Source organism: Coenobita brevimanus, chromosome 33, assembly GCF_032717465.1.
Source record: "Coenobita brevimanus isolate Jiangsu-jjx chromosome 33, ASM3271746v2, whole genome shotgun sequence".
Taxonomy (NCBI): domain Eukaryota; kingdom Metazoa; phylum Arthropoda; class Malacostraca; order Decapoda; family Coenobitidae; genus Coenobita; species Coenobita brevimanus.
Genome location: NC_136986.1, coordinates 8,128,264 through 8,151,541, shown reverse-complemented (window position 1 = coordinate 8,151,541; position 23,278 = coordinate 8,128,264). Strand labels below are relative to the sequence as shown.

The window sequence follows — 23,278 nt, the reverse complement described above, 5'->3', positions numbered from 1 at the left end:
GCAAAGTCCCCCCAGACACACTGAGAATCATTATTCATTCCAAACGTAACCTAACCTAAAAAGCCACTGAAATCTTGAAAAGCAGCATACCTTAGGGAGAAGGTGTGGTTTAGGATTCCTTAGCTGCCTTGGCACCACTGGGAATGGGAGCTATCCCGGGCTGAAGATTGCTCGTCACGATTGGAGAAATTACTTACGGGACAACATTGAAACCCCATGTAAGGCACGTTTAAGAAGTAAATTTTTAGGGAAGACCTCCCCAGTTTGGGGATGTAATGTCATAGAGCACACTGAAATAACCGACGGACGTGGGTGCAAAGAAGGAAAATTAAACTTCACAGTCTTATATCTCTGGCTTTGCATGGCATTTACCGCGGCATAAACAATTATGTGACAGTCTTTTAACTCTGGCTATACGTGACACTTACCCCAGGCAAAATAACATTTATCGTGTTTTAACTGTGACTCTGCACGGCACTTACCTTAGGCATTGTTTGGCCACATTCTGTAATGAATGAGACGCAGTTTTCCTCGCAGGTCTGGGAGGCGTTAAGCATACAGTCTGCAAAGTAGAAGAGAGTCTGACTTTGTTTAACACTCAGGTTCTTCTGAGTCTCAATAAAAGCGTCTGATGCTACGTGCAAGATAATGCTAGAGTTGTCCCAACAATGAGAGTGCTATGGTGGTACCAATCTTAAGTGGCGGTTTGGGTGGGGCACGAACCTCTGTACAGTGGTGCCACGTGTTCCATACCCGCTAAGTGAACGGCTCAGATATAATTATGTAATAGGCATCACAGTAAGATAAACACATAAGAATATAATGGTAACGTGTGTATTATAATATATGAAAGAACAGTAAACCGATTATGCGTAAAATATTTATACGGCAGTACAGAAACGTGGCATAATTATTTTACAGTGTTGCTTTAAAAAAAAAGTAGTTACTTTTATTGGCTGTTACCGTATTTCTGGGGTTGGTAATAATGTCACAATTATGATTATAAGATAATATGCAGGATTACAAGCAAAAATATGCCAGTTTCTTAGTAAAAAAAATATATACATTAAACCCTCGTGAGCGGCAACACTCACACACACCCAGTCCGACCTGGTCATCTGTGAGGGATAGAGGAATAGGCCTGTTTGGGGACACCTCTTAAAAAAAACGCGCCAAGACTTTAACCTCCTGGGTGGTGTGGAAATAAAGTCAAATTTACAATATGTACATTATAACGTAAAAGAAAATAACCAAAATGTATCTTAAAATACCACAGACGAGAGAGAGAGAGAGAGAGAGAGAGGGGGGGGGAGGTAGACCAGGGACAGTGTTGAGTGCAGCTTTGTGAGAGATGGAGGAAGGGAGGGAAGGAAGGAGGGAGAGAGTGACTGAATGAAAACAAATCATGGCGCCACAACAACGAGGTCATCTGGTCCCATATGTAAAACAATAATATTTTTAAACATAATTAGATATAATAAAAACAAAATAAAGAAATGAAAGCACAAGTTTATAAGTCACTCATAAAAGAAACAAAATTCCCAAGGGTGACGCACATCTCCCCAAGGAGAGAGAGAGAGAGAGAGAGAGAGAGAAGGCAGGCAAGGGGCAGTGTTGAGTGCATTGTCAAGCTGAGGGAAAGATGAAGGGAGGGAAGGAAGGAGGGCGAGAATGATTGAATGAAAAGGCGCCGTAACACCGAGGTCATCTGGCGCCATATGTAAAATAATAATATATTAAAAAATAAAATAAAGAAATGAAAGCACAAGTTTATAAGACATAAAAGAAACAAAATTCCCTAGGGTGATGCACATCCCCCCAGGAGAGAGAGAGAGAGAGAGAGAGAGAGAGAGGCTTCGCGAGTATGGAAAACGTGGCAACACTGTACAGAGGTTCGTGCCCCACCCAAACCGCCACTTTAGAATGGTACGACCATAGTTGTGATAGTGATAATATTCTCAGTGTTGTCTGACTTTTTAACGGCTGATTAAAAGGATCTGGTGTTAAATAAAACACCAGAGCTATCCCGTCCTTGAGAGTTAATGGCATCAGCACTACTCTAACGCGCATATGACTCACCTTTGGCGGAATAAAATGGTCTGGCCTTAGCTGGAAGATAATACTAGAGTTGTCCGAACTGTGAGAAGATATGTTGTCCAATATTTATGATATCTCTCTTAATCCCTTATTTTTCTTTGTTGCAAAACTCCACCAGACTAGCCAGAAGAAGGATCAAGAAGACACATTATGGTATTTCTAGGATGATAATCGCAAGCAACTACGGTTAGTGTGAAACATGATGGTTGCAGAGGAATGGGAGACAATATTTGGAAGGTGGTGTGAAGTTCGTTACAGGTTGTGTATCGTCCGCACCTGTTCATACTCCTTATGAATTCAGCTTCTCCTTTCAAGCTATGTATCACTTAGCTATTGGAACCTCTACTACCCCATGTCTCTAATAAACTGAGTGAAAGCTAGCTGGCGTGATCTTCCCCCTCCCCCCCTTTTATTTTTTTGCTCATCGACCTTCAGACCAGAGGCCCAGGTAATTAAAGCAATTTTATATACCCATCTATCTATCTATCTGTCGATCTATCTATACATAGACAGATAGATAGATAGGTAGAGTATATTTATAGTTTCTTCAATAAATGATTTTGAGAGAAAAATACACCTAACTGAAGAACCTGTTATTAATAAACCTACCAAACAAATCGCTACCCTACACATAAGCCTAAAAATACAAGTAGCTAAACCTATTTACAACATTTGTACTAACAGGGAGAGTACTCCACCTCTACCAACAGAATACCACGAACTGCAGATAGGTAATGTCTTGCTACATAACACATCAGCACCCAACACCAGCTGACTGTCAGTCGAAGCACATAAACTAATATTGCGGACATCAATATATGAGATCGAGAGAGAGTGAGAGAGAGGGGGAGTAGACTGAGCTACGATGAAGGCCGCATCACCTGCTAAGGCCTGCGACCCACTGAGGGGGGGGGGAAACAGTAGGCCACATTTACTGCTAGCCCAGACGAAGATCAGGGGGACTGTGGTTTGTAATGTGGGAGGGGGGACGGCCTCATCAAGCGCCAGGATACTGGTGTTGGTGTTTTCATGCACAACCAGGCTGTCATTAAACCTAATCCATGACACCTCCAATGCTCCCTTGGGGGTGGTGGAGCTTAGTCTTTTCAGGACTCCTAAGGGTCCTGAGGCTTGGGACGTTAATGTGTCGGGAGGCGTTGCCATGCAGGGTTCTGCCCATGCACAGCGACATCTTGCAGCCTGGGGACGCCTGGCCAGGGGTCATGGAAGTCCTCTGGAGATAAGCACCATGGTGGAAATGTGCATCGCTATGGCGGAGGCTTTTTGTGCAGGTAATAATGAGGCTTTGTGTGTTCTCCTCCCTAAGATCTTTTAGGAGTGTGGGCTGCCTAACATTGTCATCCCCGAGTGATTCCCTCATGATGTACGTTCTGCCCTTCACCACCGAGAGCATTGGGCCCAGCAGCTGGAACCTCCCGACCACTGCACAACACAGAAGAGGCTACGGCCTGAGGCTTCCCTCAATAGGACGACTTCCCAATGGATCACTGACCCAGCACTGGACGTGGCCACAATCAAGACTGCTGCCGATGTGCACAAACCGCCGTCAGTGACCGAGGAAGGGCGGAACTCTTCTGACTCCGTCTCCATGGCCGAGGATGCATTGACCGGCTTCTAGGTCATGAAGAGGGTTCATGAGTCCTCCCCTCCTCGGGTAGAGAAGAGCAGCCTATCTCGCCCTCCTACCATGAAAATTGAGGATCGGCTAGATGTGACCACCTACCTTCACCTCCTGACGCTTGACCCCCACACCTGGTCATACCAGCTTGGAGCCACGACTCTCTGTACATTCTACGATCTGCTCCGGGTAGCCGACATGAGTGAGGAGATTCAACCCATTCTAATTGTCAGGGGGTAGAAGGTCTGTCTAGCCAGTCTACAAGCATTTGATATTACGCTGCCTCCACACCTGGCCCCATACCTGACCGTCTTGTGCCCAGTGAGTGAGTTGCTGCTGTGTGTTTAGCTTTTAGTCATCTTTGGCCTACTGCCTCTCATCATGGGCGATTTCTATAAAGCCATATATATATATATATATATATATATATATATATATATATATATATATATATATATATATATATACATATATATATATATATATATATATATATATATATATATGAAGGAGAACCAGATAAGTCAGGAGCTATTCATTATACGTCAGCTGTCGACCCTAATTAAGGGAACTTATGCAAAAGGATGAAAAATATTTACACATATCCAGAAAGTGAGACACTTTGCCCAACAGAACATTACCAACCAAAAATACCCCAGACCTTTCTGTATGAACACATTCATTTATCATCTGGGCACTGTTAGGCGAGGCACATGGGTTAACCCATTAGTGTCCACGAGTACTTTAAAGGACGTGGAAAGTATTCCTCATAAACACCTCTCATTCTGTTTTCCAGAAAGATTTGCAGATAATTATTTTTCAGTAGACAAAAGACAACCAGTACATTCCAATAAGTACAGTTGATTGTGTTGGAAGTGACCACAACTCCCTGCTACAGACCACTAAATTGAAGGCATTCTGTGAAGATGGAAGGAGGCTCAGGTCGCAAGAATCTCATCTATAAAAAAAGGTAAATATACTAAATTAACCCACAATTTTTTTCTTCTAAAAAAAAAAATTGAAAGATGTACCTTTGTATGTGAAAAAATATAGTTACAGATTATTTGCATTGTCTTGCCCTATATGAAAGTTGATTTTTGGAAGTACTCTAAAGTATGCATGGGTATTGTCTCTGCAGACATAGAAAATATTGTGTGTGTGTATAATTTAGCTATTTTTACTTACTTTTTCATGTTTTTTTTTCCATTTGTCGTATATATTTCATGCTATAGCCTTTTCTATAATGTTTCTAAGTTTTTTGGCATAATTTCATGTAATATAGGGCATTTTTTTTTTTTTTAGGCAAATGGAACGAAAAAATCATAAAATAAGTGAAAATACCACAGAAATGAACATGTAAGCATATAAAATGTGAAGAAGAAGAATCATAAAGTGTATAATATTACCTGATAGATAATACTGATAGACCTGATAGATAGACTGATGATGCTATAAATATTGAAAATAAAATAATATTTCCTTCCATTATTTTCAGGACAGTTGGACTGTCATTGGCACAAATTCTTTCAATTTTTTAGGATAAACCACCCACTCAACCAACCGACATTGTCATCTTCCTGCCTGATGAGGATAAAGCTGTCAGTGACGAGGACAGTGATGGCGAGGATGGTGGACCAAAAGACCCCAATCACTTATGGAGCCAGCTGATGAACCATCAGGCAGTGATGGTCCATGGCGAAACCAACACCAGCCGGATCCACATTCTCCCTGTCCTATCCCCCAGCACCCTGGCTGACGTCAGGAGGGACATCGGCAAACACCTGGTCATCAAGACACTAGACAGGAAAAACGTATGTAGCCGCTGCAAGAAGAGGACCCTGTCCAGGTGCCGTAGGTGCAATGTGGCACTCCATCCCTGACTGTTTTGAGGCCTACCGTCAATAAATCCACCACAAAGTCACCAGCCAAGCCACCAGTAAGGTTGAGGTCACTCCAGCTGCCCAAGTCACTTTTGATTTTTTTTTTCTTCTTTTCAGTAAAGGATCTTTTGTTTCCATGAGATGTTTAAAAAATGTGAAAATAAAATAACTAAGACCACTTGCATTTCATTTCTAGTAACCTTCGTTTACATGTTTTCATGTAATTGCGGCCATTTGCAATGAAAAATGCCTGAAGATTGGTGAAATATTATGAGAAAAAATGATGAAAAACAGTAAATGTGTCGATTTTTAGGTTAGGTTAAGTTTCTTCCTAGGTAAAAAAAGTTCACAGAAAGTTGTTAAGATTAGTTAAAATTAATTTCAAAAGTAAATTTTATTGTTTTCTATAATTTTTCAGTGCCTGTTGTAATGTTTCATAATTTATAGGTATCTGTAGGGACAGTGCCCACATGTACTTTAAAGGACGTACCTGTTTCACCCACTTCCGGTTAAAATTTTGAAAATGTTCCTTTTGACTCGTCATCCTGACCCCACAGGCACTATTTGTACCAAATTTCATAATAAAATTCCAACGGGATCTATGACCGGGCACTAATGGGTTAATATAGGGGACATTAATGTAAAAAACAGAACTAGAAGCAGGAACTATTCCAAATACGTCAACTGTCAACGCTATTTAATTTATACAAAATATACCAATGTACAGTGAATAAAAATCCTAACCACACAATAAAAAAGTCACATCACTCTGATCAATCCGGTCTTCCTAAAGAAAGCTACCAATTTACTAATCATAAGAAAATCCCCATCACCCAGGATGGTGGAAAGGGTGAAGGGAACGCCTGTTGCACTTCAGTAGTTTATAACTGAAACACATTCACAAATAAATCACTGACGGCGCAGGATGATGTAACCGATAGATAACACCGCACTGCAGATGTCATAGTGTGGCAGAAATGGTCTGGCAGTATATGGCAACTTATGGGTGAGGTGCGTATAGTTCATCCTCAGCCTTGCCAACACTTTTATTCCAAGCGACTGGGTCAATTGGCAGAATTCCAGTTGCCAAGGTATGGCTTGCAAGTCGGAATATTAACCCGCCCCATCCCGACCATTTTCCTACCACTGATTCCCCCCAATCCCGACCATTTATGGACCTTTTTTTTTTTGTTCGAACCTCCGCTTTAAGTAAGAAACATCAAAAAATCATAGAGAAATCACTCACCTGAGGTTTAAAATACTTGATACAGGTAGAAGTACCTCCTCACCTTACTGTGTTTTCTATCAGGCTGACTCCAAAGAAAACGAGTTCTATGGGAGGGTAACCATTCCACACCACTCATAAACGGTATTTATTTATTAATTTATTTGGTATGAATTTATATGTAGTACAAGAGTATATTGGTTTTCACACAGTAATATAGGCAATATAAGCATTGTTTCACTCACGAAACACATCAACATACCTGACCTTTTTTGGCGACATTACCTGATCATCATTTCTGACTGTTTCTTCCTCTAATGCTATGTAAAGTTTGTCCTCCACATTGTCATCGATTGGGGAATCACTGTGGCCCTGAATTTCGTACCATGGCACGACATGTCTTTACTGGCCAGGTCATTGGTAACAGGTGAATTGCCAAGACAATGGCGTGCTGGGGGGGTATTGAGGTCATGCTGGGTAAGGCACTGTCCCTGCCTGGCATCTTGTAGAGGAAGGTGTCCCATGTATACGTACCAAAAATCACTTGCGAAAATTGAAAATTGTGCAAATTAGGAACCTTGCAATTGATTCGCGTTTATGTACGTCAACAGGATTGGCAGTGACAAAATGTGTGGACGTTCATTCACGTCAATGGGATGCGGAAGGTTAAGTCTGGTCCACCTACATTGCCAAAGAAGACATATTTCATTTTATTTCCGAGGGAGAGACTGGACCGTAAATCACAAGGAAAGTCCAAAGTCTCCTCGAGTTCTACAGCCAAGTTTGCAAGTAAGCCAGCCTGCACATTGCCATAAATACAACAATGACCAGGGACTCAGCTTGAAGGACTTGTTGTATGAATGCAGTGTATTAAAGATACGGCCCTGGATCTCATTAGAGTCAGTAATTAAAGAAGCAATTGCTTAAGGGCTGATTTGGCATGATCTCTGCCCTGCAGCTGTTTACATACTCTCTATTGATTCAGCTCCAATTTTCAAGCTATATATCACTTAGCTTTTTGTGCCTCAACTTCCCTGTGCATGTAATACATTGAGTGTGCGTAGGGTGGCATGATGTCTACCTGAATGGCTAAATCTGTGGTTGGGCTAAGCCACTGGTTATCAAACTGGGAACCATGGCACGAAGAAGGCCATGGCAAGATGTTAAGGGACCAATGAAAGGCTACTGGAAGTAGCAAATCAGTGTGCTTGTGAAATCGCACTTACAGTCCTCTTCCCATTTTCCACAACATATGTATGTGAATCTGGTTTTTCTTCCCTTCAGCACATAAAATGTAAAATCCAATACCAGTTGGAAGTGGCCTCAGATATGAAATGTGCATTGTCAGTGACTCAACCTCGAATCAATCGACTTACTGAAAGCAAGCAGTGTCATCCATCCCACTGATATGTAACAAATATGCATTCTGATTGAGTGTTGTAAGCATTAAAATAAATGGAGAGGACCAAAACACTTTTTATCTTTTTTTTTTTTTATAATCATTTGAGGGGCTTGAGACAAAACTGAAGGAGAGATGTAAGATCCTCACAAGTGGGCAATGAAATGAAAAGTTTGAGAAACACAGGGCAAAACGATGGAAGTAATACACAAAGTACTTTGGCTAAAGAAGCCTGTGAAATGAGCAAAACGAGCCATTGTGCACCATAGCATCATCAAGATAAATTTCAGAATAAGGCACACCACGATGGAAATGTGAATATCACATAGCTGTCTGGTCTTACATGCAAAAATATCAGAATGACACACAGTTGGATAGAAATGTGGATATCACAAACTGGTCTGGTATTACGAGCAAAAATTTCAGAATGAAGCACAGCAGGATAAAGCTGTTTGGTTGCTAAGCTAATTACAAACAGAACGACTTCAGTACACAGTTTAAATATTTATGTTTTACCATAAAGTCGACCTTTAACTCACTGAATTCAGGTGACTCTCTTTTTTAAAAACTCTCCCAACCTTCAAATTATTTTATTAAACTTAGGAAAGGCTGCTCGTCCTGAATGTCTGCACTGGTGCTGTTTCTAACCCCTGCAATGTAAAGAGTCCATCCTGAGTTGAATAAAAGTCAGGAGTTGGTCAGATTAGAATGAAAAAAGACGTCCAGTGACTGAATTGGAAAAATATAGATAAGAAAAAATATATCTGAATATGAAAAAATAAACGAAAAGATATTTGCAGATAATTGAAGGTAATAAAGCTAAACTGACAAATATAATCCATTATCTGCAAAAGAAGCTGCATTTTCATATGTTACGGAACAGAGAAAGATAACGTACACTTTAAGTGAGAATACTAAGAGTCACTAATGTCCCGTAAAGTTCCAGGTTCAAAACAAAAGAGTTAGGTAAAATTACAAGTTAAAGTTTAATGCTCAAACTAACAACAAAACATTCAGGACTCATAAGGATAATGTAATGGCAAATAAACAGGTTAAATATATGGTTAACTGCAATAGCCTCTATTAACACGAAATTAGCAAGAGTAAATTTATCTAAGTCAGCCCTGATAAAATGAGATACCAGATAATACTCAGTGAATGCCAGATAAATTATTACAGATACAAACTATTATCAAAAATGACTGACATAAAACCCAACACTAATCAAAAAACCTCACCAGGCCCAAGAATTAACCTTATGCTATACAGTACAAGAACAAAATGCAAGAACACGTATACTCAAATCACACAGCTGCTAGATGGTTGGAGACTTCCTGAGAAATTCACAATAATAATAACTGTACAGGGGAGGACAGAGATGTGAACAAAATGAGGATCAGATCTAAGTGGCAATGATGCAGAGACTGAGCTCATTATATAGGGGCCAGGAGAGCTTGATACAACTTGTAAGAAGGACGCGCAAATGAAGCCATGGGGACAAAAAGCTGAAAATCCCGCTCTGAATAACAGAGAGAACGACTTACTCTACTATAACGGTAGAAGGGGGGAACTGAGGCAGAACACGCTCGTGATCAAACATGCAGCATACTGTATGTTAGAATTACACAAAGGATGATGAAATCATAGGCTATGTAACACCTCCCCACAAAGAAAAAAGAAATTTACAAAGGAAATTTCTTATTACTCTAAAACAATCTGTACATGGCATTACAGAACATGCAAATATCTTTCCTAATGTTACAAAACATGAGATCTCCCTAGCACGTTCAGTCATAGGTACTTGCCAGTATCCCTTTAACAAATCAAACTTACTTATGTACCTAGCCTTTCCGATTTTGTCTATGCAATCTTCCACACGAGGGAGAGGGTAAGTGTCTGTTTTAGTTATCTGATTAACACGTCTGTAGTCGATGCAAAGCCGCTGTGACCCACCTGGCTTAGGGACTAGAGTGACAGGAGAACTCCACTCGCTCTGACAGGGCTCAATCATCTTGTGGTCCAACAGGTAGCCAAGCTCCTTCTCGATGAGAGGAATTTTCACTGGGTTCACACGGTAAGGAGGCAGTTTAATTGGCTTTGCGTCTCCAACATCGACATCATGCATCAACACAGTGGTTCTTCCTGGAGTAGCACGGAACACTTGTGGGTACTCCTGCAGTAATGCCGAAAACTTCTGCCTTTCCTTGGGAGGTAGATGAGAAAGCTTAGTCTGGAGATCATTCATGATATCAGGATTCTTCCCCAAACTATCACTCAGGCTCATGCTGCATGGGAGAACTTCACTTGTAGACTCGGGTGGAACAGCTACAGTGCAGACTGGATTATTTTCGTCCCGCCTGTGATATAACTTTAGCATGTTGATGTAACATAGTTGCTTGCTCTTTCTACGATCTGGCGTGGCGATGACATAGTTGACATCACTGAGTTTCTTCTCCACGAAATAAGGACCACTAAACTTGGCTAGAAGAGGTTGCCCATGAACTGGTAGCATCAAAATCAAAACCTGATCTCCTGGCTGAAAGTGGCGTAACCTGGACTTCTTATCATACCAAGTCTTCATCTTCTCCTGAGCAGCTCCTAAATTCTCTCTCGCCAGCTGTAAAGCAGTGGACAGCCGTTCTTTGAACTTCATCACATACTCCAGCAGGTTGACTTCATCTTCCTCCGACAGCCAGCATTCCTTGAGTAACTTAAGGGGTCCTCTTACTTCATGGCCAAACAGTAGTTCAAAAGGTGAGAAGCCCAGTGATTCATTTGGAGATTCTCTTGCGGCAAATACAACAAATGGAAGACCTTTGTCCCAGTCTTTCTGATGTTCCAAACAGTATTTCTTGAGCATCGATTTGAGTGTTTGATGATATCTCTCCAACGCTCCTTGGGTCTGGGGATGGTAAGCTGAAGACGTGATCTGGGTGATGCCCAACTCTTTTAGAGACTGCTTGAAAACGTTTGACATGAAATTACTTCCCCGGTCGGACTGTACCTCCTTGGGCAGACCAAACTTTGTGAAGAACCCTAGCATTTCCTTAACCACGTTCTTTGCTGAGATATTTCTAAGTGGAATGGCTTCAGGATAACGAGTAGCCATATCAATCAGGGTCAACATATAAGAAAATCCTGAAGAAGTCTTAGGAAGAGGGCCCACAATATCCACCAACACACGGGTGAAAGGCGCCTCAAAAGGAGGAATGGGAACTAGAGGTGCAACCTTTTCGGTCTGATTACACTTCCCCACAACTTGACAGGTGTGACAAGACTTACAATACCAGGAAACATCCCTGAAGATACCTGGCCAGTAGAAGTGTTTCAAAATGCGTGCCACAGTCTTCCTCACTCCAAGGTGTCCTGCCAAACTGGAATCATGAGCCACTCGAATGATATCCTGCCTACAAACACGAGGGATGACAACTTGATGTACAACCTCCCATTCACAATCGGCTGATGCTGTTGGGGGTCTCCACTTCCTCATAAGTACTCCTGACTTTACATAATAACAAGTAGAAGCACCGGCTGACTCTTCTTCACTGTAAGCAGAGTTAGCTAGACCTTTCAACTCAGGGTCAGCAACCTGCAACTCAACCAACTCTTGACGAGACAAATTATCAACACTACGGGGTACTGCCTCATCTGGTGAGTGGTCCAAATTAGCAAGAAAAGTGTCAGCTAGGATAACATCATCATCATCATTATCCTCTAAATCACCAGTAACTTTAGACTTAGCCCTAGTGACAGCACATGCAGGGAACACATCAGGGACATCACAATACTGGGACGCAGCCACTGGCTCACTAGACAACTGAGGAGCTGGACACACTTGACTTCCACCAATATCATTTCCAAGTAAGAAAGTTACACCTGACATTGGGAGTGTCTCAACCAACCCAACCATAACGGAACCATTAACAAAACCAGACTCTAAATTCACTCTGCACAGAGGGACAGAGAAGTAATTATTCCCTACACCTTGTAAGATTACAGTTTCATCAGAGAAATTAACATTAGAGCCTAGAACACTGGTCAGCATAAGGGATTGGCAAGCACCTGTATCACGATATATTTGAACTGATTTCCTGTCATTACTGTCCAGAGGACTGACAAAACCATCAGACAGGAAATTAGCACATGAACTCTTGAGAGTGTCACCCACGTTACTGCTCAAAAGAGGAGCTCCATCATGAGAATTTAAGTTACCCCTCAAAGCAGGTTCAGTTAACTCAGTTAAAGAATTCTGGGAACTCTCAAGGGTGGACACTAGACCAATTGACTGAATATTTAAAGACTCCTTTTTGTTCACATCACGCTGTCTCCTGAAACATCTCTCCGTAGTATGACCAAGCTTACTACAATAAGTACATTTACTTTTCTGAAATCTAGAGGTGAAGCTGGTATTTACTTCCTGAGAAACATCATCTTTATTCTTTTTCCTGTTACCTGTACTCTGAGCAGAGGCAACGTACTTACTCTCAGCTTTCCTTTTTTCTCTAGAATATCTCTTGTGAGTGAGAACATATTCATCAGCTAAAACTGCAGCATCAGACAAATTATCTATTCTTTTCTCATCAAGATATAGGCTTACATCTTTACTAATACACCTTTTGAAGTCCTCCAGCAAAATCATCTGCTTAAATTTGTTAAAATCAGAATCCACATTCTTAGAATTTAACCACTGCTCTAACAAATCTTCTTTAATTTTTGCATACTCAACATGGGATTGCTTATCTTGCTTGTAAGTTGTCCTAAATTTTACTCTATAAGCTTCAGGAACAAGCTCATAGGCCTTAAGAATCAAGCTCTTAACTACATCATAATTATCAGATTGATCCTGAGGCAAAGATGCATAAGTTACTTGAGCTTTACTGGTGAGAACAGTTTGAAGGAGTACTGGCCAATACTTTTTTGGCCAACTTAAACCTGTAGCTACCCTCTCAAACAACTGAAAATACTTAGTTAAATCAGATTCATTAAAAGGAGGGACAAGTTTAACATTTTTAGCCACATCAAAATCATCAGAGGTAGATGATCCAGTTCCACCTTGTTTCATGCGATACTCATGGTCTGCCTGAATCCTAGCAATTTCAACTTGTGCCTCCGCCTCCTTAGCCTTAGCCTCCTGCAGGGCTAGCTGTAACTTAGCTAATTCAATCTGCGTTTGCTCATTTGGAGGAGTTACATTAAACAAGCTTTCATTAATCATGGCAACAATTTGATCTTTAGACTGATGAGAGCGAACAACAACTCCCAATTGTTGAGCAACAAGCTTAAGTTCATTCTTTGTTCTATTTTCTACATCACACACTGTTTGCACATTTGACAAAAAATCTTTGGCTTCATCAAGTGTAGTAATAGTAGACATAATTAATAAGTAACAGTCACAAAATATCAAGCAATATCCTTATGATAATATCCTGATTATCCTGATATGAGGTCGCCAAATTTATGTTACGGAACAGAGAAAGATAACGTACACTTTAAGTGAGAATACTAAGAGTCACTACTGTCCCATAAAGTTCCAGGTTCAAAACAAAAGAGTTAGGTAAAATTACAAGTTAAAGTTTAATGCTCAAACTAACAACAAAACATTCAGGACTCATAAGGATAATGTAATGGCAAATAAACAGGTTAAATATATGGTTAACTGCAATAGCCTCCATTAACACGAAATTAGCAAGAGTAAATTTATCTAAGTCAGCCCTGATAAAATGAGATACCAGATAATACTCAGTGAATGCCTGATAAATTATTACAGATACAAACTATTATCAAAAATGACTGACATAAAACCCAACACTAATCAAAAAACCTCACCAGGCCCAAGAATTAACCTTATGCTATACAGTACAAGAACAAAATGCAAGAACACGTATACTCAAATCACACAGCTGCTAGATGGTTGGAGACTTCCTGAGAAATTCACAATAATAATAACTGTACAGGGGAGGACAGAGATGTGAACAAAATGAGGAGCAGATCTAAGTGGCAATGATGCAGAGACTGAGCTCATTATATAGGGGCCAGGAGAGCTTGATACAACTTGTAAGAAGGACGCGCAAATGAAGCCATGGGGACAAAAGCTGAAAATCCCGCTCTGAATAACAGAGAGAACGACTTACTCTACTATAACGGTAGAAGGGGGGAACTGAGGCAGAACACGCTCGTGATCAAACATGCAGCATACTGTGCGTTAAAATTACACAAAGGATGATGAAATCATAGGCTATGTAACACATATTTTACTCCTATGTTGTTACCATGTTCCTCTGGCCATAGATGATTCTCGTTCATAGTATATGTCAGAGAGGAAAGTGAAAAACATGCCTTGAGTGTAAAGCTAATGGAGTAAATCCACAAGGCTGACTCCTTTAACCCCGATGGCGTATTTTTTCTAGGTAAATTAAAAATTAGTAATTTAAAAATGGGGAATAGGGATCGCTAAAAATAGTAAACAAACAAGGAAGGATCTCTGGAGAGCATGCAAAACCAGCAAGGATTCAAGTGACGTTGACAATTTAAACCCACAAATTCCTTTTGACTCTGGTTTTGACAGATTGTAAAGATTCAAGAGAGATTTGTGGGTTTACATTATCAACATTACTTGAAACTCTGCTGGTGTTGCATGCTCTTCAGTGATCCTTCCTTGTTTGTTTACTTTTTTTTTAGCAATCCCAATTCCCAATTTTTAAATTACCATTTTTTTAATTACCTAATTTGCTTACTTTTTTTTTTATAATCCGTTTATGAATTAAACAATAAAATTTCTTGTGTTTCAGGTACCAATAAAGCATTTATGTTATGACACTAAACATTTGGGATTTTCTAGGCTACTAATTTTCATTGTTGTGGTGTTGTGGCTTTGCAGACACTGATTGTTGGTTTTTATGTCAAATTCTGGTCTTCATTTTGTTTACTATAGTTGTGAGACCTCTTAGAGTGGACATTGATTGTTTCAGAATCTCTATATTTTGCAAACTGATTAAAGAAAAATAATTATTAAGAAGTTGCAGTGAGTAAAATCTGGAGCCTTATGTATTCAGACTGACTACAAGACAGAATCAAAATCTGCTGCTGTGTGCATTCCACGACCATTTTGCATAATGATGAATATTTTCTTATATTTTTTTGTGAAATTGAACATGCAACATCTCTACATTAGTTGCCTCCTCCATGCTCTCTTCGTCCCCTTCTTCTGTCTCTTCCCTGACCCCCTCCCCTCCTCCATCTCTTCCTCTTCCCCCTCCTCTGTGCCCCCCTTCAGTTGATTCATGAGATGGATACTGTCACAATGAATTCCAATAACGTTAAAAAAACTGATCCAAGTTTGGTGTTAGTCTGCTTTAAGGAAAGGTCACGATATCACAACGTAATCACTTCCAGTTAGAATGCAAAACACAAACCCGATCTTTTCAGTTGTCTCATGTGACGTCTACACACAAGCCTGCTGGGACTTCAGGGATGAACTAAAAAAAAGCTTAATAAAGCCTTGAGTTACAAATTAATGTAAGTGTGTAAAATCGCACCGGTGAGTGTTGATCATGCATACACCCTTTCCCACAATTGTGCTTCATTGCCAGTGAAAGTAATCTACCAGCTGGAGTTTTCCACTCAGTAATAACGAAGTACAATGTACAATTTATTATAGTTAGGCTCCTAATGATGCACTGTTGATACTTGATGGCAATTCCATACTTGAATGACTTTTCAAGTGCTTGAAATGGCGTAGAGGAATCTCTGTGTAGCAAGAAGATGGATGATCATCTTTCCATTAGTTGGTATAAAATAGGTCATAGACACACGCAGTGACCTCATTAAGTACGAATGGATAGTTTTTATCCCAAAATACCAAACAGATTTTCTTGTAGACCTGTGAAACAGTAATAATAATAATAATAATAATAATATGAACAAACTGCAAATTTCGAATGAAACAAACTTTCTTATAACACTTCTTTTCCACATTATTAATGCTTGGCTGACCTAAACTATTGAAAAGGAACCCCCTGGATGTTGTTTCAAGAAAAGTTTTGCTTTCTAACATGGTTTCTAGGTGACTGTCCTATTAGGGTTTCCAGCAGATTCCTGGGCGATGTCTATTATGAACCACTGCCATGGTTCATGATATATTCTTGATACTTTCTTACGATGTACTCAGTTTAGGAGAGGCTTTTCGAACAGAACAGAATTAGATGTAGCCTTCACTGACCCTTTTGGTACAAGAGGAATCCATATATTTATGTGTTCAGCTCTGGGCATAGGTTTAAAAGCCCATTTCCTAAGTCCCGGCAGTCCTCTTACGACTCATGCACCACTGCCTGTCACCGCATCAGCGCTAACACTCACCGTCCATATTTAATACATATTAGGGCTGTCTCAGACATATCTGGTGAACTGGTATTAACGGGGATATTTTCCTGACATGTCGGCGAATTTTATGGTAGGATAGTAAAGCATGATTTAACGAAATTCGGATCCGTAAACTGTTCCCAGCCTCAGCCGGGACTCGAAATGTTGTCCGTTGGGGCAGCAGAACCTCCTCTACTGAGTCGGCCACCACCTCCTCTCAAGAATATAATTAGATACGTCATGGAACCGCAAGGCTGAACCGCATGCTTTCTGGGAAAAATAACGGGGTTCTTACACCACTGAAAGTAAAGGTGGTTCCATTCTTACGGCAATACCATATCTAAACTCCTTTTACTTTAACCTGGCCTAAAATTACCACTCATCCATCTTGAATACTGAGTTATGTTATACTAATGCTAGAAAATGGAGAGTCATAAAGGAGGCTGTGAAATGAATGAAGAACCATAATATTGCCTTTTCCTACCGCTGAGCTACCTGAAATGGGCTTAAAAATAAATTTAAAGTTAAAATAACATAGGCTAATAAACATTGCTACTTGGGTAATATTGGTCTCCTCTTTTCCAATTGCCCTTCCAATGGGTAATGAAGGTATGATGGATGACATGAGATGCGGGAAGAGGAGAAATGAGAAAGATAATGAGAGGAAGAAAAATCAATAGGGAAGGAGCAATGGACATAACCTGCAATATCAATACTTCATTAGATATCAATAGGGAAGGAGCAATGAACATAACCTGCAATATCAATACTTCATTATATATCAATAGGGAAGGAGCAATGAACATAACCTGCAATATCAATACTTCATTATATATCAATAGGGAAGGAGCAATGGACATAACCTGCAATATCAATACTTCATTATAAATCAATAGGGAAGGAGCAATGGACATGACCTGCTATATCAATACTTCATTATAAATCAATAAGGAAGGAGCAGTGGACATAACCTGCAATATCAATACTTCATTATAAATCAATAGGGAAGGAGCAATGGACTTATGCTGCAATATCAATACTTCATTATACTCGATTCACTTTGTCTTTGCCAAAACCTACCATCTCCTAAACATAAATATCGAGTGTAAAGATAAATTAACATTAGAATATGGTGCTTGTCACAAAGAGGTGTTATGGATAATGTGTTGGCCCCGGTACTGTCATATACTGCCATTGAGCTGCGTTAAGTATGCTATAATTATCAGGAAAATCTGCAGGCAGTTAAGTTGGGTGAAGTATAATGTACTGAAGGGTGCGACTGTCTTACCTATCAGTGCAGTATTGTCTGTGAAGAACAGTGGATTCAGGTCCATGACACATATCTCACATTCCCGCGTCTCGCATATATTTGCTGTAACAAGAAAATGTATTACTTAATACAGTCGTACTGTTTTCATCTGACGGAACTATGCAACTCTCACACAGATAACTTGAATAAAGAGTCGTGGTTACATTAAGCGTCATGAGTATTAGTTATGAGGTAGGAGTGAGTTTCTCAGTTTTTTGTCAGTTCAGCCCTCCATTCCAACTATCTTTGGTCACAGACTGAATTAAATGGGTCACTGATCTGGTAAGGCCAGAATGAACGTGCTGTGGTCAGCTTACGAATCATAACTTAATCAAAAGAAAAAAATAAATTATTTGTTAAATACATCGTTTTTATGTCTCCGTCCCACACTGCCACAGGCTACAACAGAAGTAGTACAGAATAGGAAGGACGTTGCTCAATGAGTTGTTCTTCCCAGAGGTAGCCTTTCGGTGTGCAACAAGACCAGCTGAGTCGTTGTAAATAAACACTGGCTTCTTAAGTTCACTGCCTTTATTTTCCAAACAATTACACTTAATGTTTCCCAACTTCACTATATTCAAAAACACCAAAGATACACAAACTGCAATAACACATCACTATTTGCCAACAACACTTCACTATTTTCACAAATACCGAAAATATACAAACTGCGCTGCACTGACAGTGACCTATACTCAAACTGAACTGAAACTGAATGAGCCTGCTCTAGTCTCTTCCCCATCCTTATATTAGCTTCTAATATTCTATAGTGTTCTACACTTCTCCACAGTTCTTGTGTATTCCCGACAAAGCAATGGTTACAACAGTTACCAACTCGGAGACATCCAAAACATGCCAGAGTTTTCTTACACTGCATAACACTTTAAATTATTTAGCAAACAAACTTGAATTCCATAATTTAACAAACAACTATGTAAATAAAACATCATAGAGAAAAAGAATATAAAAATTAATGTACAATTTACAAAATATCTACACTCACAAACAGCAGGCTAACTAGCAACTATGACTTGCAACAGAACTATGAGAAACAGTGAGCAGCTTCTAGAAAATCCTGCTTCTCAACCCTCCATCCTCCCTAGTTCTTTTGTTGTCCCGAGAAAACTACACAATGGATACAAACATAATCCTCAATTCAAAGTAAACATTTACTTATACAAAGAATAATCCTTCAACTTGTTAGGTCTTCTCCTATACCGCTTCCGATGACATCCTTGCTCTTCCACACAGTCACTCCTCCTGGAAGGTCTTGGTCCCTTTCCTGATGCACTTCTCTGGGGAAACTGTCACCATCCTCCTGTATTTCAGCTAACTGGTCCTCCTCAACATCTTCAGCTACAGGTGAGCACGATTCCTCAGAGACGTCCCAGCTATACTGTCCTGGCCCATGGTACTGCCACAGACGATTCTCATGTACTACCTTTGGGCGAGATTTTCTCCCTCCCTGAAATCGGTAAATTACGTCTGATAGGAGGTCCAACACAGTGAAAGGCCTGTCCCATGGGTTCTGCAGCTTCAGTGATTCTCCCTTCTGCTGGCAATTGTATAACCAAACTTGGTCACCATCCTTGAAGCTCACCTCTCTTGCCTTGGCATCAAACTTGCACTTCATCATCTCTTCTGAAAACTTATGGGCTTCTCACACTCGATGATATACCTCAGCCTTTCCTGTACATGATTTGCATAGCTGCAGGTGTCTGTAGGCAGCTCCTCACCAGGTGGTCTTCCCATTAACAAGTCAATGGGTAAGCGTAACTCGTGGCCCAACATCAGTTTTGCAGGTGTGTAGCCAGTAGACTCATGGGATGCAGACCGATATGCCATTTGCAGTGCAGGTAATTTCTGGTCCCATTCTGTTTGTCCCTCTGCAGTGCTTAGCCAGTTCTTGTTCCAGAGTCCACTTGAATTTCTCCACCATCCCATCTGACTGTGGCCTTAGTGGGGTCATCCTGGTCTTCTTGATTCCCAGTAACTTGCAGCACTCACGGAACACAGCAGACTCGAAGTTTCTACCCTGGTCTGAATGTAGCCCTTGTGGCATCGCAAAATGATAGAAGAACTGGTCAACCAACAACTGAGCAACAGTTGCAGCCTTTTAATCACGGATGACATAGGTTTCTGGCCACTTTGTGAAGTAGTCCATGGCAACACATACATATCGGTTTCCTCTTTCAGTGAGAGGCAGAGGTCCAGGAATGTCCACTGTTACTCTTTCCATCAGTGTACCCACTTGGTACAGCTGGAGATGGGCGCAGCCATATCTCATGGGTCACTTCATAGCACAACATACATCACAGGCCCGACACCACTCTTCAACATCCTGACACATTCCAGTCCAGTGGAACCTCAATTGCAGCTGACTTAAGAGTTTTCTTCACTCCTGGGTGCCCACTATTGATCTGGTTATGAGACTCATTCAAGATCCCAGACCTCAATTTCTTCAGAAAGACCAGTTCCCAGTTCTTGCTGAGGCTATCGGGTGTCTCCCACTGACGCTCCAGTAGTCCATTCTTCAAACGATGAAGGTCCCACTGATTCCAGTAGCTCTTGGTCACAGGGCTGAATTTAGAAACTTTTTCTCAAAATGGTCTCACTGTACTCCGCTGCAGCCACTTTAGCACTGGTTTTAAATCTGCATCCTCCTTCAGCATCCTCTTCAGGTCTTCTGCCTCTGATGCTGGCCCTGACACTGTGGTACGGGTGCATTTCTTGTTATGAACTTCTTTTTTACTACACTGCCGGTACTCTGGGTCACAAGGCCGCTGACTCGGTTGTCATCATTGCCATGTACCCGCCCAGGACTGTGCTGCAACTCATAATTGTGCTGCTCCAGCATCCCGAGCCAGCATGCCAGTTGTCCTTCTGGATTTTTTAACGTCCACAGCCACTTGAGTGCCGCAGGATCTGTCCTGATGATGAAGTGGGACCCATACAAGTAGGGATGGAAGAAATCAAGGCTCTTCATCACTGCAACGAACTCCTTATGGGTCACACAGTAGTTCCGCTCTGGTGGGCCGAGTTTCTTGCTGCAGTATGCCACCACATACTCCTTGTCATTCTTCTTCTGCGGCAGGACTCCACCAATACCATGCTCTCTAGCATCGCAGTCCAAGATAAATGGGTGACTCTGATCAGGGTACGGCAATACTGGAGAGCTTGCCAACGCATGCTTGAGTTCGTCGAAGGCTTCCTGAGTCATTGCAGTCCATGTAAACTTCTGCCTCTTCCCCAGCTGCTTGTGCAGAGGTGCAGCTATTGTTGCAAAGTCCTTGACAAAACTCCGATAGTAGGTACACAAACCCAGGAAATTTCGTAGCTCCTTCACACAAGTTGGATCAAGCCAGTTTTTCACAGCTGCCACCTTCTCTGGATAAATACAGACGCTGCCCTTGCCTACAATGTGTCTCAGGTACCTCACTTCCTTCTGGAACAAAAAGCACCTCTTGAGGTTCAGCTTGAGGTACACTGCTTGGATCCTGTTGAACACCTCTGACAACTTCTCAAATTCCTGGTTGAAAATCCGTCCAACCATAATTACATCGTCCTGATAGATGAGGGCCGTCTGACAGTGCAGGGCTTCCAGTACACAATCCATTATACTGTCAAAAGTAGCTGGGGCATTGCATAGGCCAAAAGGCATCACCTTAAACTGCCATAAACCCAGCCCATACGAAACGGTTGTTTTCTCCTTGTCCTTCTGTGCAACCTTGACCTGATGATAGCCTGCCTTCATGTCTAGGATGGAGAACCACTTGACACCTGACAGCATCCTGGGTGTCATCAGTTCTTGGCAGTGGGTATGCTTCCTTCACTGTCACATCATTCAGGGCTCGATAATCTACACAGCACCTTACTGAGTCATCCTTTTTCCTTACCAGAACCACTGCTGATACCCAAGGAATGCTTGACTTTGGAGATTCTCCATCACCTTCTCCATTTCTTGCTGTTGGGCTGGCGCCATCCTCCATGCTGGCTCTTTAATCAGGTGGTGATCCCTGATGTCTGTATTATGTTGCACCAGATCAGTGCAACCCAGATCTAGGTCTCTGCTGGAGAAGACATCAGCAAACTTCGTCAGCAGCTGCCTCAACCTCAACATTTTTGAGTCATCCAGGCATTGGCAACTCCTTGAAAATAGGTCTTACAAGTGGTCTGGCAGATACCCATCTTCTTTGACAACACTCCTTTTACAGGCCTTCTTCTGATGCCATTCAGGAACAACGGCTTGGCACAGTCCCAGAATTTCTTCCTCCTTGATCTTCTGTGGCTCACGGGAGAAATTGGCCACCACATCCAGCACTTCACCTGCACCAGTTTCCACCAAAGTTTTCCCCACCATCACTCCGGCCTTCGTCTTGCACTGTATATCAGGCTCCACCACCTCAGGACAGCTGTCAATAGAGCCACTCACCTTACACTGAAGCAGTAGTTCCGACCTTGGGGTGTATCAGTGTGGTGTGGAGTGCCCTCACCTCACCACCAGAAGTGGTACGTCTTACTGCAGTGACAGGAACCAACTTTCCTCAAACTTTCAGCTTGATGAAACAGAAGTCCAGCTCACATCCCATGGACATCACATAGTCCAGACCAAGAAGGCAAGGATCCTCCATCTCAGCTACATAGACTAAAAGCATGGCCTCTTGCCCTGCCATTTCAATCCGGACGTCCAGGGGTCCCCTCAGTTCTGCACGGTGCCCAGTTATGCCACCCAGTTGTTCTGATGACTCAAATACTGACGATGTAACACATCAGGCCTCACAAAAATCTGCTCTGAGGCCAAATCAATCACCAGGGAACACTTCTTTCAGTCTATTCTTTCGTCTATTCGCACATTGTCGATTGCAGTTCTTGTGCATTTTCTCGGTGTTGGGGTTACTTTGGAAAAACCAGCTCGTGGTTGCCCCTTAACAGCAGCCTCCACTAGTTCTCCACTTCTTTCTGGTCTTCTCCAGCCTTTTTCTTATCCTTTTTCTTCTTCTGACACTCAGAACTGAAGTGTCCCATCTTACTAATCTTACTACATTTTCAACATACTTTTGTTACACTTGTAGATTTCTTTGCACTGCTCTGTTCTTGCACCTTCTTTCATTTGTAATAATCGTCATTCTTGTGTCCTGGCTTCCTGCAGAACCAGCAGCCTCTTCCGGTCTTCTGTTCCCTCCTCCACTTGTAGCAGTCCTCTGCTTTTCACAGTACCAGCAACCCCCTTCAATTTTTTCTGTGCCTCGTACTTGCTCCTTAAGCCTTGAATCCTGCACTATGACTAGCCTGAAAAGTGGATGTACTGGAACTGACATAGGATTCAAATTCTAGACCCCTGGCTAGTGCTTCTTACATGCTTCTGGGATGT

At 41.4% G+C, this 23,278-nt stretch overlaps 1 protein-coding gene across 1 annotated transcript in view; it reads right to left on the bottom strand.

Annotated features, from left to right (window-relative positions):
- LOC145395722 (uncharacterized) overlaps window positions 1–23,278 on the bottom strand; it is a 62,927-nt gene that overhangs the window by 13,585 nt on the left and 26,064 nt on the right. The window contains exons 3-4 of the mRNA XM_080269263.1: window positions 17,887–17,970; window positions 483–562 (exon numbers count right to left, since the gene is read on the bottom strand). Coding sequence (XP_080125389.1) covers window positions 483–562; window positions 17,887–17,970 — 164 coding nt within the window. The remainder of the gene's footprint in view (window positions 1–482; window positions 563–17,886; window positions 17,971–23,278) is intronic.